At 44.1% G+C, this 18,206-nt stretch overlaps 1 protein-coding gene across 5 annotated transcripts in view; it reads right to left on the bottom strand.

Moving 5' to 3' along the window:
* The window catches only part of Cacna1e (calcium voltage-gated channel subunit alpha1 E), a 471,717-nt gene that overhangs the window by 90,487 nt on the left and 363,024 nt on the right, over positions 1 to 18,206 (bottom strand). For 4 of the 5 annotated variants that reach the window (XM_087906403.1, XM_085688095.2, XM_085688094.2 and 1 more), the window contains 3 exons: positions 5,154 to 5,269; positions 802 to 855; positions 62 to 151 (listed from right to left, as the gene is read on the bottom strand). In XM_087906403.1, coding sequence (XP_087762529.1) covers positions 62 to 151; positions 802 to 855; positions 5,154 to 5,269 — 260 coding nt within the window. The remainder of the gene's footprint in view (positions 1 to 61; positions 152 to 801; positions 856 to 5,153; positions 5,270 to 18,206) is intronic. The other variant, XM_048421032.3, reaches the window with a different exon arrangement.

The raw sequence follows: 18,206 nt of genomic DNA, 5'->3' as shown, positions 1-18,206 counted from the left end.
AGGATCTTCATTTTCATGGGAGCTCCAGAGAAGTAAAAGAAGATCTAACTGGATCACTCACCCACAGAAGAGATATCAACGCAGTGCTCATCGCTGGAGTCTCGGGTCATGGCCTCCGTCCGGCTCCTTTTGATGGTTGCCCTTCGAAGCACTACGCCAGGGAAGGGGAAGGCCAGTGAGAGGCCATAAGTACACCCAGATCATCCTGGACAAAACTTTGAGGGCTGTGGGCTGAGAGGCCTTGTGCAAGGGCCCTGTGACACAGGTGTTGGCCTTTAATACCGGAACCAGGGTGATAGGAGTCTGAAGTCTACAGAATGGCGGGCAATGTTGTGCTTGCCAGCACCTGCGGATGCTCATAGGTTTTTGAATCCCAGTTGGAGTTTATCTAAATCTAAACGCAGTAGGTAAACAGACACTCCTTATCTACTTGTTCTGGCTCTTCATAAGCAATGGCACTTCCCGGTACTGAAACTGGACCCAAGATGATCCCCATACATTTTAAAAGAAGATCCCTTCATAGACCATGAGTTGTATAATGGTCTTTTCATTGAACTCTATCAATCACATGCCCTGGAACAATGCAACACTTGGGCTTCATTTCCATCACTTTAAAAGGCATTTAAATCTGTGACTCAATTCTCATCGTTTTAAAGCATGAGGGATTTTATTACAGAGAGACTTGTGTTTCAAATCCCAGTGCGGCCCCCCTCTTCTTTCTTTCTCCCCTTTGATGGAGAGAGATTGCCACCGCCTAAGAGGGCTAGCGCCAACGAAGCACAGCTCAGCGCGCCTCCTTACCTTCCAAGGCTGATGTTCCAGCGTTTTTATTTTCTTCAGCAAGCATGACTTCCTCTGTATGGGAACAAATGGTTTAGTAAATTATCTGTAAATGCCAAATTATTGTACAAAATGAAAACCCCTCAGGGACAGTTCTGACTTAAGGCAACATGGAGAGAATAAAAACAGTTCAGAGCTCATTGTGGGCACCAGCATGGAGAGAAATGGGGCCTCACCAGGAAGACAGGCTGCTGAGAACAAGAAGGAGGCTGTGTGGTGAGGGGCTCATGAGGGACGCTGACAAAGTACACGCTACTGCAACAGATGCCCAGTGGGGGAGGAGGGAGAGATATTGTTAAAACCCCCTAAGTTTGTGAGGGAAAACATTCTATTTCTGGTTTTTTCTACCCTGGTTTCTTTTGTTGCTAACCTCTCAGAAAGTACTTCCTCCTCCTTCTCTTCCAGGCCACACCATCTGTCTCGAGGAAGTGAGGCCATGTTTTGACTTTTACATGTTCATTACTCTGAGGCAGGGCCAAGGAAGTGCCCAAGGGTCCCTGGAGCAAAGGCAGGGTTTAAGGTGTGCCTTTTTGTGTCTCCACCAACTCTACCCTCTTGGCTGAGCAGTGCTTGAGCTAAGGAAGTGTGGGGCACTCTGAATCGGCCCCTGTGGTATAATAAAAAACTATAGGTATACACACACACACACACACACACACACACACACATTTTTATCTCTGGTTCCTGGCACAGAGCTGTCTTTTGTATGCTAATGAGATGACTCAGAGCAGGAAAGGGCCCTGTATAACCTGGATAATTTAGGGATAGAAGCTGGTAGTCAAAAAAAAAAAATCCCTCAATGACATGATCAGATAGGTAAAATTTCTACCTTTGAGGAAGAGAGGAGTGTCTGGAGTCACAGTGCTATTACCAATGACCAACAGTTTAACCCCACACACCCATGTAAGGAAATCTCTACAAACTTCCCAATGGAGAGTTTCTGGGTCAGTGGATACTTCTGTGTGCTTGTGGGCAGCTGAGCCCCATCCTATACATTATCCTGTGCATCCATAGCCTATACCGTTTATGAGCTGTATCCTTTATAGTTAGCAGTAAGTAGCCTTTCCCTGAGGTCCCGAAGTTATTCTTTAAAAAAATAATAATAATCACTGATGATAAGAGGAAGGGATTGAAAGACTTTCCAAATGTATATTTGGACAGGGAGAATCGAGACCCATCTGGGATCCTACTTTCTGGTTTCTAAAGTTGGATAGCCTAATAGGACTAAGACTTCAACCTCTAGGGTATGTGCTGCTTTCAGGTGATGTTTAGTGTCAGAACCGATTCTTGAAAGCACAGCGGGCGCCAGTGAACTAAGGACCTGCTGGAGCCAGAACACACACTCCTTTGTTGGTATGTGAAAAGACACCTCATGGGTCCTAGAGCCGCTTCTCCCAGGCTCCCCCTCTTCAGGAGCAGTCCTGTACTTCAGTGAGCTGTCACCAACTGATAAGCATTATTTCTACGAAGACTTATGAGCAAACCTCATCAGAATCCTCTTCAAAGGTACAAATAAAACAGCCTCTCTGTCCTGTGTGTGATGAGTTCCAAGGTGTCCCTCTAAGAGGGATAGGGTTAAGTTTTGATCTCAACCCTACTATAGCCCATAGACACTTTGACAATCATTTCCAAAGAACCAAGCTGTTGGACAAAAGCTTGCAGCAGACCTTACTAAGCAATGCTTTAATTGAAGCACTTATAACAAGTAGACAAGCACTTGTAGACAGGCAGAAAAGGGTAAAGCTATTAGTGTAATTCTAACCTGCATATTAAATTGAGAGCGGATAGAATATGTTTCCCAGGGAACATTTTGAGGTTTGGGCACTACCATGCAGGATAGCCATTACAGCACATCCTAAATGTTTAGATCTTCAAGTACAGTCTCTGGTGAAATTCCACATTAACAGATAAAGTGTCACAGGTGGGGGGCTCCTTCATGCAGATATACATGGTTTTTGAGACACTTCAGAGCCCATTTGTAGGGTATCACTGTAAAATCAAGTCTTTGATAAACTATCTCATAGCAAACTTAATTACCTTCCCCGGAAGTCGCCTTTGCTACGCACAGTGCCTGGCTCTGAAATGGGCAGATCTGAGAGCTTCCTGGGCAGATGGAAGACATGGAGGGCTGCTGAGGACTTCTGAGAAACACTTCAAGGGCTCTGGATGTGCTCAAACTACCCTGCCCCCACCAATGCCTTTTTGCCAAGTCCGCTTTCTAACTTGAGTCTTTCCAGGGAAATGTAACCCATATGTCTCTGATTCACTCACGCTCCACTTGCAAAGGGAAGGGCCAGGAAGCACAATTTGACTTTTCCGTGCGTCTTTTTTTTTTCTTAGACATGGGGGAGCAGGAAGAACTGGCTACTGGGAGAAAGGGAAAAGTCAGAATTTTTCAAGGATTAGAAAAGGGCACTTCAAAAGAGCAGCGTTCCATGGCACCCGACCCTGGGTGGGGTCATGATCGGGTCTGGGAAAAGTCTTTCCTGGGTTTGCTGCCAGCTCACTCAGCAGTTTGTCAGATGCCTCCACTGCTGAGGATGCCAAGGACAGTTGGAAACTTCAAGCTGGCTGTCTGGCCTGGAGGCAGTTCAGCTTGCCTTCCCATGGTCAGGCGGACTGACTGACTTACCATTCTGGGAAGAGGGAGGAGAGATTTATGTTTCCCTCACCCCTACCCAATAGGCTTGGAGGAGAAAGGGATGAAATGGACACACAACTGACAGCATAGCTCCTGCCTCCGGGGATGACAGGACATGTGGATGTCCAAATCAGGGAGTATGTGATCTGGGTTTTAATCCTACATATCCCTTCTCAGCCCTCATAGACAATGGGAAATTGACCCTTGAGCTTAAAGAGGGCTTTGGAATGTTGGTGGTCACACTGAGTGTAACTGCACCATTGCAAGTTCCTATGGAAGAATGGGGCTCCTAGAATTAGCATCAAATTAAGGTCCTTATTGTCCCATTGTGACTTCACACTTGTTGTTGGCTTTCTAATAGGAATAGAGAAAGATGCTGACTGTCATGTGGAAGGTTTTCTTTAATTATTAAATAAAAATCACTCTTTGCTCTGAAGGAAAATAAGATACACAACACTGATGCAATCTAGTTTTTAAAATAATAACAAAAGCAAATGCTTCCTTTTTATTGCTAGATACTAGGTGATTGATGTCTCTCATAAGCACCTGAGCCACCTTGACTCTGGTGACTCTGCACTAATGCCAACATGGTAGGTCTAGACCCATGCCTATAGCTGGGCCCAAATTATTTCCATGAGTGAGCAGTGAAGATGGCTCGGGTACCAGGTGGCTGAACACCTGCCCTCACTCCTGTCTCCTGCCTGAACAGCTGCAGGGGTCTGCACCTTCATCTCTTCCAGGCCTCTGGCCCTGTCCTTTGTGGTCTACCTTCAGTGCTACAAACATAACGCCCCTTTAAAATTCCAAGTCATGGTGCCTCTGCTCACTAGGACTAGGAAACGTCCTGTGGCCCAGCAGGTTGCACACGGAGCTGCTGTGACTGTGACTACCTTCACACTGTCTCTCGCCACTCCTGCCTTGTTCTCTTCCTTTCTGTAGCATAGCAGCAGTGGCCAATCCCTTAAGGAGGACTTGGAGTTATGAGTCTCCTCCCGCAGCTCCTCCCAAGGCCAATTGCTCATCTCCTCCAAGTCTCTACACAGACAAGTTCACGCTGAACCCTTTTGTGGGAAACTGGAGCACAGCCCCCCCCCCCAACACAACTCTGCTTGATCTGCTTCCCCCACTGCACTCATCACCTGGTGAGTTGCTAGTTATTTTGTTTATTGCTTCCTTCCCAACTGCAGAAGAATGGGTTCCAGGAGACATGAGCTTTGGAGGCATGGTAGGCTATTTGGCTCAACTTTGTACTCTGAGTTATGGCACTAAGTAGGCACTCAATCTTTGTGTGCTGAATCCACGGATTATCAGTCCTAAGGTGAGGCAAAGCAGAAACTATCACCAGACCGACTTATTCTCCTTTACTGAGTTCAGCTTGATAACACTTTCTGTGTATTTAGTTGAAAAAAGGTATTTAGTTGAAAAGAGAGAGAGTCAGACCCTAGAGGATCTCCAAACAGAAGGGGGGCGCTAAACCCTCACAGGGCTCTCAGCAGTTCTCCCTGTTCCAGTCTAGGTTGCCCACTGCATGCCAGTCTTAGACGTACTGGTCAGGGCTAGTCAGCTATGCATGGGCAGATACCCACCAGTCCCCTAATGCCAGGCCTTAGCTGCTCTGTCTATCCAGGCACGGTAGCCATTCAACTTTCTCTCCCCTAATGCCAGGCCTTACCTGCTTTGTCTATCCAGGCACGGTAGCCATTCAGCTCTCTCTCAATCTGTTGCTGGCGCCGCAGCTTCATGAATGCTCTCCGGTTCTCCACTCTCTCTCTTTCTTTGGCAAATTCCCTGTGGACAACAAGAACAGTCCCCCGAGTTTGCACAATGCCAAGATGAAGAGAAAGAGGGAAGCAAGAGTGAGTATTTGATAGCTTCTAGTTACCCTATTTCTACTTTCCCTTCACCCAAGCTGCACGATGATCCCCCTCTAGTGTTCTACAGAAGGGAGCTGCATTCCACCTCAGGCAGAGGCCTCCCCATCCTTTACCCTGCTTGTTCTGTGCCAAAAAGAGTTTGGCAATCTGTTTCAGAATGGTTCATGTCTTTAGCCACAATGGCATCCTTGACCCTCTCAAAGGCACTTCTCTCCTCCATGCTTTTGGTAAGTGACTAAAGTATATTTGCCAATGGGTATATGCCAGCCCAGGCCCATCAGCTGATTTACTCCTCACAAGGCGCTAATACAATACTGTTAACGTTCCCATCTGCAGAGGAGGCAATTTGGTATGGGAAGTCCTTTGATGTTTTGCTTTTATTGGTTAATAAAGGAAGCTGTTTTGGCCAGTGACTTAGCAGACTAGGGCAAGGCGGGAGTTCCAAGCAGATAGAGGAGGAGAGAGTAGGCAGAGTGAAGCAAGAAACCGTCTAGCCCCTCTGGAGACAGACGCTTGGGATGGATCTTTACCCAGCAAGCCATAGCCTTGTGGCAATACACAGATTAATGGACATGGGTTAGTTTAGGATATAAAAGCTAGTTAAAAAATATGCTTACGCTATTGGCCAAACAGTATTGCAAATAATATAGTTTCTGTGTGGTTGCTTCGGTTCTGAGTGCCCAGGAATGAATGAGCAGCCTCCATCTACAGCAATTAAGGCTTAAGTATTAAAATAAGTTGCAAGGATGCAAAGTCAAACCATGCTGCCATGGTGTCCAGTATATCGTAGTGTTAATAGGGAATGACTCTGAAGGCCAGTAACACCTATAACACGAAGGACTAAAGGGCTGCTGATGGTTAGTGTCCATTTTATTTAGTGGACAACTTATTTAATAAATAAGAAAGGAAGAAACAATGAGACAGAACCTGGCTTCCAGAAAGAGACAGTGGGAAGGTGAGTAAGGCAGAGAGCCGTAAGAGCGAGGAAAGCTGAAGAGAAGGTCAAGAGTAAGGAAGAGCTGGTGACAGGGAGAGGAACAAAGCCACTCCCTGGCATTTTTTTACAAAGGCTAAATCTGAGAGCTTGGGAGAGAGTTTAGTTGATAAAGTTCTTGGTGCACAAGCATGAGGCCCCATAGCATGACCCCTAGGACCATGTCAAAAATCCAGTCATGGTGATATGCATTTGTAACCTCAGCAATGGGGAATGGAGAAATCTAGCTATCTTCAGGTAGATCCTTAGACCTCACTGGTTAATTAGCCCAGTTCAACATCAGGTCTGGTTTCAAGCAATAAAGTAGATGGCTCCTGAGTACTAATGTCCAAGATTTATCTCTGACTTCCATATGCACGCACACACAGAGACAAAGTCTTAAGCTCCATGAGGAGGACGGGGAAGATAAGAAAGAGACAGAAGAAAAGAAAGGAAAGTGGATGGTACTCAGAGTTCCCTGGTAGAGAAAAAGATGACCTTATCCAATGGGTTATCAGATGGGAGAGAACCAGTCTCCTACTATTGGGCTTCCCCAGAAACTACCTCTACTAATGCCTCTTAACTATCATCCTCCCAGGCCAACCACCCCTTGCTACTGTAGTGGCATAGGAGTACAGTTGGAAACTATATACAAGGTGACCTCCATAACTAAACGACCATATCCAGACAGAAAGGGGGTACAGCCCCTGCTTGAGTCCTGCCTGCTGATCCCTAAATTTGGTGAAAGAAGAAATGAGTAAGGGACTGCGGGACATAACATAGTTACAGCAGAGGGGATGGATGCTGGTGTAGCAGGATACAGACAGATAGCTGCTCATGCTTTGCTTGAGCATAGGACTTTCTGCATAGGACCCAATAGCAATGGTTGCAGTCAAGTTGAGGATATGGGGACAAGGCATATGCGTGGTTGAAGATGCAGCGAGTCACTAAAGGTCCTATGAAGGAAGAAGTAAAGGTAAAGAGTGACCCAAGGTAGTGAGGGTCTAGGTAGTGGAACTCAAGCCCGGGGCTGCTTCCTGTTATCTTCTTTTCTGGATTTCAACAATTAAGAAGTAATAGTGGCCTGGGTAATTCATAGCATCACTACTCACCACCAACATTCTTACCTGTGGTTCTTTGATTCATCCCTCCTGTCTTATTAGTGTCATTGTTTTGTTGGTTATACTATCAAAATAGTACTTGAACCCACCTTCCCTTCCTTCCTCACTGCCTTAACCCTGGACCCCATCTCTCTGCCTGGACCACTGAAATGGTACCTACTTGGTTTCTCAACGAACCATGTGCCTTCATTCACTTCATATACTTCATGCTTCATATTCATATTCATACTGATATTTATATTTCATACACTCATCTTTTTAAAGGATCATTGTCATCTTAAACTTCCAAACCTCCAAGTAAGAACCATGATAAATAACATTTATTTTTTGCTTCATCAAGCCCCTTCATACATGTTGCTCATTCAATCTTTATAGCTATTCTGAAAAGGCAGTAAAATAGGAATTTTCATTTCCAATGTAAAAGTTAAGTCATTTGATCTATTCTAAGACATGGAGCTGATATAAGCACCCAGATCTGGTTGCTCAAAGAGCTCAAGTCCTTCCATGGTCCACCACTTAGCTGGGTATAACCTACCCACACGGTTTGGCTACACCCTTTCCATTGGCTTACTCTTTCCATTTCATATTTTCATATATACTTATGTCTTGAATTTCCAACTAGCTCTGGGCACTGGGCTAGGAAAAATTTACCCTGAGGGAGTATTTTGAATAAGATCATGACAAAGAAGAATCTTAGTAGAGTCTGACCAAAAGGACAGGAAGATCCTTGAGTATGTAGGGCAAGCAGTACAAGTGTTTCTATTAACTGACTCAGAAAATTGAAACTAAAGGGTGTCAAGTAGTTCTCTGAAATAGCAAGAGTCCAAGGCCAGAGAACCACAGAAAGAAACCATAACTCTAAATCCCACCTTCTTTCTATTCCATGTTGAACTCACTTGCTATAGCCCAGGCTGGCTTCAAACTCACTAATATAGCCAAGGCTGGCCTTAAATTCCTGATCCACTTTTTTCAATCAAAGGAGAGTTCTGGTTTCCAGTATCAGAAGGGTGGCCAGTTCTTTGGAGGTCTCCTGACACACGCCTGGGTTTAGGAGATGACCATAGATAATCGGTTCCATCCAGTGTTTCTGTACCCATGGTGTAACAGAGCTCCAGTGTGCTGTGTCTTGTCTCTAGAATTCCACACCAGAATAAAATACAGCAGCATGCATGCAGCAGAAGCACCACCAGGTCTGTTCTCAGAGCAAAGGATTCTGGCAGCATCTGCTACTAGTGGACAAGGAGGGGACTTCTCAGTTTCCTCATCAGTCAGAACTGACATTAGAAGGAACCATGAGGGGCCGGGAATAGTGTTTACCTGCAAGCACAAGGACCTGAATTCAAACTTCAGAGCCCACCACAAACAGAGCCAGATAAAATGGCTCATACTTGTAATCCCAGTCAAAAGGAAGATCCTTGGGGGTTACTGGTCAGTCAGGCTAGCCTAGTGGTTCTCAGTCTGGGTGTCGTGACCCCTTTGGGGGTTGAGCAATCCTTTCATAGTGGTTGCATATCAGAAATCCTGCATATCAGATATTTGCACCATGATTCATAACAACAGCAAAATTATAGTTATAACTTAGCAACAAAAGTGATTTTATGATTAGGGGGCCACCCCAGCATGAGGAACTGGCTTAAAAAGCAACAGTGTTAGGAAGGTTGAGAACTACTGGTCTAAGCTAACTGTTGAGGCCTTGGCCAATGAGAGACTGTCTCAAAAAACAAAGGCAAAAGGCAAATGGCTCCTGAGGAATGATACCACTCAAGGTTGTCCTTTGGCCTACACACACACACACACACACACACACACACACACACACACACACACGTGTTCCCAAGCAGAAGCTGTAACAAGTCTGCTCTAGGAACAGTGATCTGTAAAGAGACAGTACAGTCACAAAAACCTGAATTGGGCTTCACTGTAGAAAATGGCCTTTTCCTACTCTTGAGATTCATAGTGTTGGACAGACCCTCTTCCCACTCAATCCCCAAGAAGGATCATATGCAGGTTCCCTTAAGACACAGACAGCCCGGAAGAAGGAGAACTAGAGTTGGGGCTGGCTGACCCTCCATTCGGCTCTCTGTATGTGTATGCTAGGTTCATATTCCCAAATTTCAGTTATGGGACTGAAGAAGCCTGACTTTACGTCATGTGGTAAAGAATTCCTCCATTCTTTTTATTGGATATATGTTTGCTTTCTAGTACTTTCCATGGGAGCCATATATTGTTAAAAACCAACTCTAATATATGGTCAATTCTAGATTTTCACAATAAGATAAAGTTGAAGTATTGCATGGATAATCTCAGACAAGGAAGGATGCCCCTAGCATGCATCATACATGCCTGAAGGGGTAAAAGGAGAGCAGAGAGTTCATTTGCAAATCATTATTATATGAATATGAAAGTTGATTTCTACTTTGTGAATTTGTTGAGCTATAAGGAGCTATTGTCATAGGTAATTCATAATGTAGCTGATTTCTGTATTAATAAAGTGACTGATGCTAGTCCATCAGGAGATGATAGAACAGGCTTTGGCCAACCACAAATCTAGGGTTTATCATAATGTTTGCTGAATCTTAGGGACTTGAAGTGAGGGCCATTAACTTGCTTTAATCCATGCTATGCCACCTCGGCATCTCAGAATACCTGGAAGGTGGTTGCTCTACTCGTCTACTCACAAAATGTTCTGGAAAACCTGCTGTAAAACTCTCTAGGGGAAGATGCTGGCTCTTGGCTTATCCCCTAGCTCCAGAGCACTGCTCCTGATTCAGTGCATACAGGGAGCTTTGTTTACTGACGCAGAGGCTCTTGCTGCTGTCATGGCAACCCGAAAGGAAGACAAAGCCTGCCAGGATGGACTGGCCTGTGTGACTCAAAGATCTGTTTACCCACACTTCTGTACACACTTGCATGCCTCATCACACACACATTGGCACAGACAGACATGCTCACACCAGCACCCTGAAGCATATGCAGATACACTGTGCAGCACACAAATGCCACGTGATCACATTCCCGTTAGTCTTCAGAGTCCATGATTTCAGCAGGTTTGGTTGCCCACAAGGGAACCTTGCCAATACTCTTCTATGATCCTTGTGTTAGGAAGGAGGGATTTAGGTTAGACACCAAGAAAAACATCTTCAATCTTAATATTCTGAAACAAAGACAGCAATCAGGGGAGTCAGGCTGGCTACTGAGTATGGGCCTTGCTTTAACTGCAGCTGTGTTGGAAAGCAGACAGGGGTAAGACTTTTCACCATTATGTTTTTTGTCTTATGAAGTCGGGGAACCTTTCTCCCACTTTCCAGAGAAGCAAACATAGCCCCAGAGAAGGCAAACACTTTACTGAAGGTCACACAGTTCAGTAACATTATAGTTATTTATGTCTTAGCCCTTGACTCATTCCAAGAAGGATTTAAGGAGACTTAGCTTGTCAATAAAAGATGGCTAAAACAGAACCTGGCCTTCAAAATCCAATCTAGTGTTGATTCTCATAAGCAGGGTTAGTGTGCAGGTGCAAATGTTCAGACACACTCTGTCATCCACACTCAAAACCAGGCACTTTGGGAGGCTCCTCCTAGGAGCAGAAATTCTTCTCCAAATTGGTTAGGGCAGGAATTGGCATTAACGGCCATGATGTTCCCAGCCTCCGCCCCTCTGCTCTATATCCACAACAATGAATGAATGACCACAGCTCTCTCAGATCAGGATAGCAAGAAACCAAGACATAGGAAAGAAACCTACCCCAGCCTATTCTTCCTATTCTGATAAACTAAAGCAGAGAGAATGGCACTGGCTTGTCAGTCCAAGGTCTGTATTAAGTGGAGGCTGACCTATAGGTTTACTCTTTTAATTATGGTAATTCAAGGAGACAGCCCTATAGGGACTTAAAGAAAGAATAACATTTTTGCTTTATCTTCTAATACTGAAGTCTTTTATTTTGTAGATACAGGGAAAGAACGTCTGGCCATTCACATCAAGGGGATAATTAATCAGTGGAACTATGTTTTCTGCTTTGCTTTTTAATTTAAAATATGATATAATCTGTAGTGTTGAAGTATAATGATGAAAGACTCCGATGTTGGACAGATGTGGGCTTGGATCTCAGCTTTGATTAAAGCTCTTAAACTTGGTCCTCAGTTTGTAAACTCAGAATAAATATCACACCCATCTTAAATGGTCATTGTGAGGACTGAAAAATAGGTGAGGAGCCCAAAGTCTGGCATCTAACATACTCTGTTTCTTGTAAGTACTAAGGACATTCCTGAAAATACTTCATAATAGAGATAAGTTATTACCAAGACCTTCCTCTGTGTACATCCATCCTATCTCCAAAACACAATTTACAAGTGCCTGTCATATACTAGGCATTGTTTTAGAATATGGTTGTGATGGTTGATCATCATTGTCAATGTGACCAGATTTAGAATAGTCTAGAAGATGGCCCAGCACACTCCCAAGTAGTCTGTGAGAGTGTTTCTATAGAGAGTTAATGGAGGGACAAAGATCCTCTTTGAAAGTGGGTGGCAGTGTTCCATGGGCTTGGGATACAGATAGATTAAAAAGAGAAAAGGAAATCTAACAGATTCCCATCATCAGCCTTTCTCTGCCTTCTGGCCTGAAAGAAGGTTAAGAATTGAGACGCTCCACTATATTTTTTCCACCGTGACAGACTGGACCATCTGAAAACTTGAGCCAGAGTAACCCCTTAATTGGTTTCTGTCAAGTATTTTCTTCATAGTGAAGTAGAAGTAACTTAAATACAATGTTAGTCAACATCATGGATAAATGAAAAATATTTGTCCCCACACCGTTTGCATCACCATGCAAGGCAAAGACAGAAAAGGAGGTGAGGGGAGCATATAGCATGGAGTACACTGACAAGTGCTCAAGGGAAAATAAAGCAGAAAAAAATGTACAGTAAGTATGAAGGGAAGGGCAGAGCTTTTGGTTGAGTGACCAGCGAAGGCCTCAATGAGAATACATCAGAAGTGGCATGAGGTGTCCAAAGTAGGGAGTTGTGTAAATATATCTGGGGAGGAGCACTCCAGGGAGAGAGGGGACATCCAGGACAAAGCTTTGGAGCACAGGAATATGGAGGGGTGTGTGCAGTAGATGAAAGAAATGATGCCATAGGGACAGAGGATACTTGTAGTAAAAGGCCGCTCATTTGTTTCCAGGCCACCTAAACCCAAATAATTACACAGAAACTATATTAATTACAAAACTGTTTGGCCAATGACTCTGGCGTGTTCCCAACTAGCTCTTACACATTAAATTAACCCTTTTCTATCAATCTGTATACTGCCATGAGGCTGTGGCCTACCCTTAAGGTTCCTAAGGTTCCCGTGTGTCCTTCTCCTTTGGCAGCTACATGGCGTCTCCCTGACTTCGCCTAGTCTCTCTCTCTATCCCTTCCAGCCTGGCATATTCTTCCCTGCCATAGGACAGATCTGCCATAGGCCAACTCATTAACCAATAAAAGCAACACATTTACAGAAGAACATCCCACAACAGGTACTGAGTAAGTGGAAGCTGAATAAGATGAGGCCAGACTGTATGTGAGGGCAGATGAGGGGGAGGCTCTCTGAAAGTCTGACTTTCCGCAGTCCAGCTAGAAAACTATCACTAGGGATGGAGCAGAATAATTACAAGACTGATTGAAGTTTGCAAAAAAATGTCTCTGGCTGCCTTGTTGAGAAGAAACTGAAGGGGACTTAGAGAGAAAATTCAGCAAAGCCTTCTAGAACATATCCAGATGACCTTGGCCGTGGGCAAAGTGGGACTGCTGAGAAATTGTGAAGTTCTGATTATAATCTGAAGGTAGAGCTAAGAGGACACACTGACCTCTCCAACATGGAGCATAATAAAGAGATGAATCAAAGACATCTTCAAGGGTTTTAGTGGCCAAGAAGGAAGGAGTGAAATGAACCAAAGTGAAACAGGCACGGGGCAAAGCAGGCTTCGGAGCAGAGGAAGAGCAGGTGATCATCTCTGCACAGAACTCAGCTGGATTTCATAGCACATTTATATTAAAGGCCAGTAGGGCCAACAGCATCAGGGCTGCTGTGTTATCCACAGGAGCTGTGGCCGGCCGGCGCTGCAAAGATCCTCCGCGGGGATTGGACGGAGTCAGGCTGGCTTCTCCACCAACTTTCCTCGTCCCCTGTTGGCACATGCTAGAAAGATGCTAATGATTTTCAGCCAAACAAAAATCAGGAAATTATTGTTGCTACTGCTGCAAATAAAATTGAAAAAACAAAACAAACCTGGCAAATATTCTTGAAAGCTGTACTCTTTGTTCCGCAAATTTCTCTGTTCCCTTCCACTAGCTGGATGATCATGGAATAACACGTACTGTGTGCGACGACAGTGGCAGTTTTCACGTGGTTGTCCTTAAAACCTTTTAAGGCAGACCACGGCACGGCTCAGGGCATAGCACTTGCCTAGCGAACACGCATGAGGTCCTGGGTTCAGTTCCAGACTTTGCAAAGACTAAACAACGTTGACAACAAAAACCTTTCAAAAAGGGACTATAAAAGCCCTTGGGGCATTGGAAGGGTTAGGAAACAGCGAAAGAGGGAGCTACAAAGCCGAATTCAGCTCTCTCGCTCTGTTTAATTACCTACCCGTCTGTGCCACCTCAGTTTGGCACACAGATACTATCAAGGCATGAACTCAAAGGCACACACGTCGCTTTCTCTCTCTCTGTACGCATATAATAGTGTATGTTTCAGTCACAATATTTCACTGGGTTCAAAACCCTGTGGTGCAGGAAGAATAAGTCGTGGCGAAGTAGGAGCGTTTCGTATTCTTCTTTCTCCCCCACCCACACCCCCCACAGCACTCTAATTACAGGATGAAAGAGGCATCCTGACAGAGAACAAATGGCTGTGTTCTTTTCAGAGACACATTTTGCACTCCTCTGAGGCAGCAGAGCAAGCAACTCCCTCTCCAAAACCCGTGGCGGTGCAGAGGAGGGTGTGTGCTGTGCTCAGAGGCGTGAGTGAGAGCTGTTTCCAGACTGGCCGTTACACACTCACCAATCTGTGGGGATATGTATTGTTTTCCTCATAGCGGGCATTAGATTCCCCAGAATCTGTCCTACACCCCAGATAATATAAAGAATCCTTTCAAAAAGATTCAATATCGCAGTTTAATCATAAAAAATTCTTGCTTGTGAAAACGAACACCATCTTCTGCTTTCGACTGGACAGGTAGAATTCAAGGGAAGGTTCAAAGCTACTAGGTTCCAGCTAGTGGAGGGAAAGGAGACGGTAGATAAAGGGGAGGCTGGGGGAGGAAGAGAGAGTTTAGGGACTTGGTGTAGGCACATTTCTTGCTCCTGTCTCGAATGTGAACAACACAGTGGAGAGGGAGTGGTGTTTCCACAACCCTCACACCCATATCCACTCATTCTTATGTTCAGGCATGTTAGGAATCCCCTCAAACTTTGTCGCATTATTCAGGCTTAGCGCCTAGACTTCTTCAAATCACACAGTCGGAGCTGTGGGCCTCCAACCACGTCCATTCTTTGTGCTGGCCTACTTACTCACTGACAACCCCATTATGCTGTAAACTGAGGACAGGTGTGTGCCCTGCCCTTTCTCTTTATTCCATGTGACTGCCTACCTGCCTATCGGACATTAGGTATTTGAATATGAAGCAGGCATTTAAAATTCAAGGCGGCCAATATGAACATTTTAATTTCTTCTCTAATTAAATTCCCTTCTAATTTCTTCTACCTCAAGCTAGAGTCACTACCTATCCTGTCTTTTTCTTAAGCCAAATTCAATTAGTGAGTCCTAGTAGTTATTGCAGTCTCTCTTCAACACCACTACATTAACCCAGTCCAACCTACCTGTCATTCCTTGCCTGACGCTTCCCACCGACAGCAGCAGCCAATAAACTCCCTGACTTCCTGCTTATACTCTAATCCCAACCTCCGATTCCCACCACAGAAGAAAGAGGAGCAGATAACTTTTTAAAACAAAACAAATCTAGAACCCCACTGTTGAAGGCTCTTCCCTTGGCTTCCCACTGTTAAAATCCAAAGTCCTTACTGTGGTTTACCAAGCTTTGCATGGATGACATCTTTGTCTTTCTCTCTCTTTCCCTCTCTCCCCTTGACTTCAGGGGTTCTTTCCTGATGACAAAATCTACAGTTCCTCTAGGGGAGTGATGTTGGCTCATAAGCCTTGGGAAATCAATAAAACATCACATATCTGGGAAAGCAGAAACTTACAAGATTACAAGATTCTCCCAGGGCACTCCCTGGTGTTACAAAAGGTTAAAAAAATGTTGGGGAGGCGGCTCTGAGCATCTGGGCTGTGAGAACAGAGTTACCTGCCAGTCGAGCTGCCTGCAAGTTGTGCAGAGTGCTGAGTAGCGATCTGGTGCTGGGCGGGGCTCTTCAGTAGTGCAGCTGTTTTGTATTTTAGCCATATTGGATCTTGGAAGTAACCCCTCACCCATAATCCTCCGAATAACACCAATAAAAACTCATTGGTTCACTTAAAAAAAAAATCAAAACCATCTCATTACCTGTAATACTCTAGTCTACCAATTGTTTTATTTCATTAAGGGCTCGTGTCACTGAAATGCTCTTTGCTTAATTACTTGACTTTCTACTTTCTATCCTTCTATGCAGTGCATATTCCACGAGAAAAGGGCGTCTTCTGCCTCTGTCTTCTCATTTCCTCTGTGTCCAGAATAGTGTGTGTGATGCTTAGAAGGAGCTCAGCTAATGTTCACTGAACGAAAAAACACAGGTAACAATATATTCTTAAAGATCATATCTACTGGCAACGTGATCAGTCACACTGCCATGACCTCTAATAATTCATTCTCAACCAAGTCAATCTCAGAATCAGCAGTATATCTTTCCTTTAATACTTTAAATGAACTTTAAGACCATTTTAAAGCTATAAGGCACCATTGTGGCCAGACACTGTTTGCTAGGTCTAAGTATTTTCTACTACAATTGAGACTTTGTCCTTCTGTAGTCTCCCCTAAAGTTGATGATTATCACCTTTTATTTCAAAATCCGTTTTAAAACTGAGGATATTTAATAAATCACCAACTTCATCGGGTAGCTTTACAGATAACCTAAATTCTTCACTTATGTAACTAATTATTGCCTTACTGAAAATATCATTGTTGATTAGAGGCAAGAGGTCCAAAAGTGGGTGAGATATTCTCCTTCTGAACAGCTGATCTGAGGTAGATGTTTAGGAACTACCCAGTTGTATGTTTATTGATTGCAGTCCTCACTGGAAAATGAAGGCCATAACAAACAGGAGTGACAAAATATTATGAGCGATAATTAAACCCACAGCATAGCAAAAAAAATTAATAGTGTTTGTATTTAACACATCTGTCTTTGAATCAAACCACACACAAATTATATAACTCTTTGAAATGCAATTTCTGAACAAATGGCATTGATAACACTGCCAGTCTCACCAAGCTGCTACGCCAACAGGCACACAGCCAAGGCACCAAATATAGCTCCCATCATGATAGACTGTCAATAGATATGGGTTGAAGCTGAGGTTCCAAATGTTCTTTTAAAAGTACAAAGTGCTATGAATGGATAACTCTGGTATACCCGTCATTTTGAGATATCAAGTCTGACATTTGGACTCAAGGTAACCTAATTAACGTCAGAAGAGGATCCTGATGAGCTTCAGAGAAGAGGGGACAAAAACATCTTTTGGGGAAGTCTTGGCTTCCAAACCCTTGTTGATTGTTTCCTGTGCCATTTGCCATCTTCAGAAGAAACTTTTCCTCCAGGACTTTGGGGAGCAGATGCGCTGTGCAAACCGTTCTCTCTAGTTTGGAAGCATTAAGGAGCTAGCAGCCTAGACTACAGCCTCCGCCTCAGAAGAGAGTTCTAAAAGCTTTCCAAGTTCTTCACTAAGCCTACCTGTACATTTCTGCCCAGGAGTTGATGGGTTCCTCATAGTGAGATGCTGTTCAGAGTCTGTGGACCAAACATCATCAGTACACTCTTTGCTGCCCCTCTACCCTGAGTCACATTCAGAATCAGAAAGCATTCAGTAACCTTTAGAACAACTGGACAGAAGTTTTATGTCTGTTAAATATAAGAATAAAAATAAGGGGCTTTGTTGTATATCTCTTTGTACTTTCATTTCATTTTGCTGGTAATCCACTTTGGAACAAGAGCATTTTATGAAGATATTACACACACTTGGAGTGGAGATTCCAAAAAGTAATTCTTCACCACAGATAGCTTGACATGCTTCCTGGAGCAAATCCATTTCTTTGTGGCAAGAAAGTGTGGCACTGAGGCCATCATACTAATTTCCTTCATCTTTGGCTTGATGTACCAGGAATGCTGATAAATGTCTTGTAAAAACTGTCTCACTTAACATTCACAAGACACAAAACACATGATATTATTTCATTAGTAAAAACGACCAGGGTTGTAGCTCAGTCAGAGAGCATTTCCCTAGCATCTGTGAGGTCCTAAGTCCAATTACCCAGCACCCTCCTCCACACACAAAGCCAAATGCCATTTGAAAGCCTTTTCAAGGTCAGGCACATAGGCAGTGGCAGAAAAAGGTTCTTCTTATCCCAGTAGATTGAAAGGACATGTAGCAGCTAGGGGGCCCGCATAAAATACAGGAGTAGCATTCTCAATGCCTTTTCTTCTTTGTGTTCTTTCTGTGTCTTCCCCTCCTCTGCTCTTTTCCATTCTTTTCTTTTCTCATCCTCTCTTCTGCCTCCTGTCC

This window comes from Myodes glareolus, chromosome 5 (genome assembly GCF_982192425.1).
Source record: "Myodes glareolus chromosome 5, mMyoGla1.1, whole genome shotgun sequence".
Classification (NCBI taxonomy): Eukaryota; Metazoa; Chordata; class Mammalia; order Rodentia; family Cricetidae; genus Myodes; species Myodes glareolus.
This window is presented reverse-complemented; position numbering and strand designations above follow the sequence as displayed.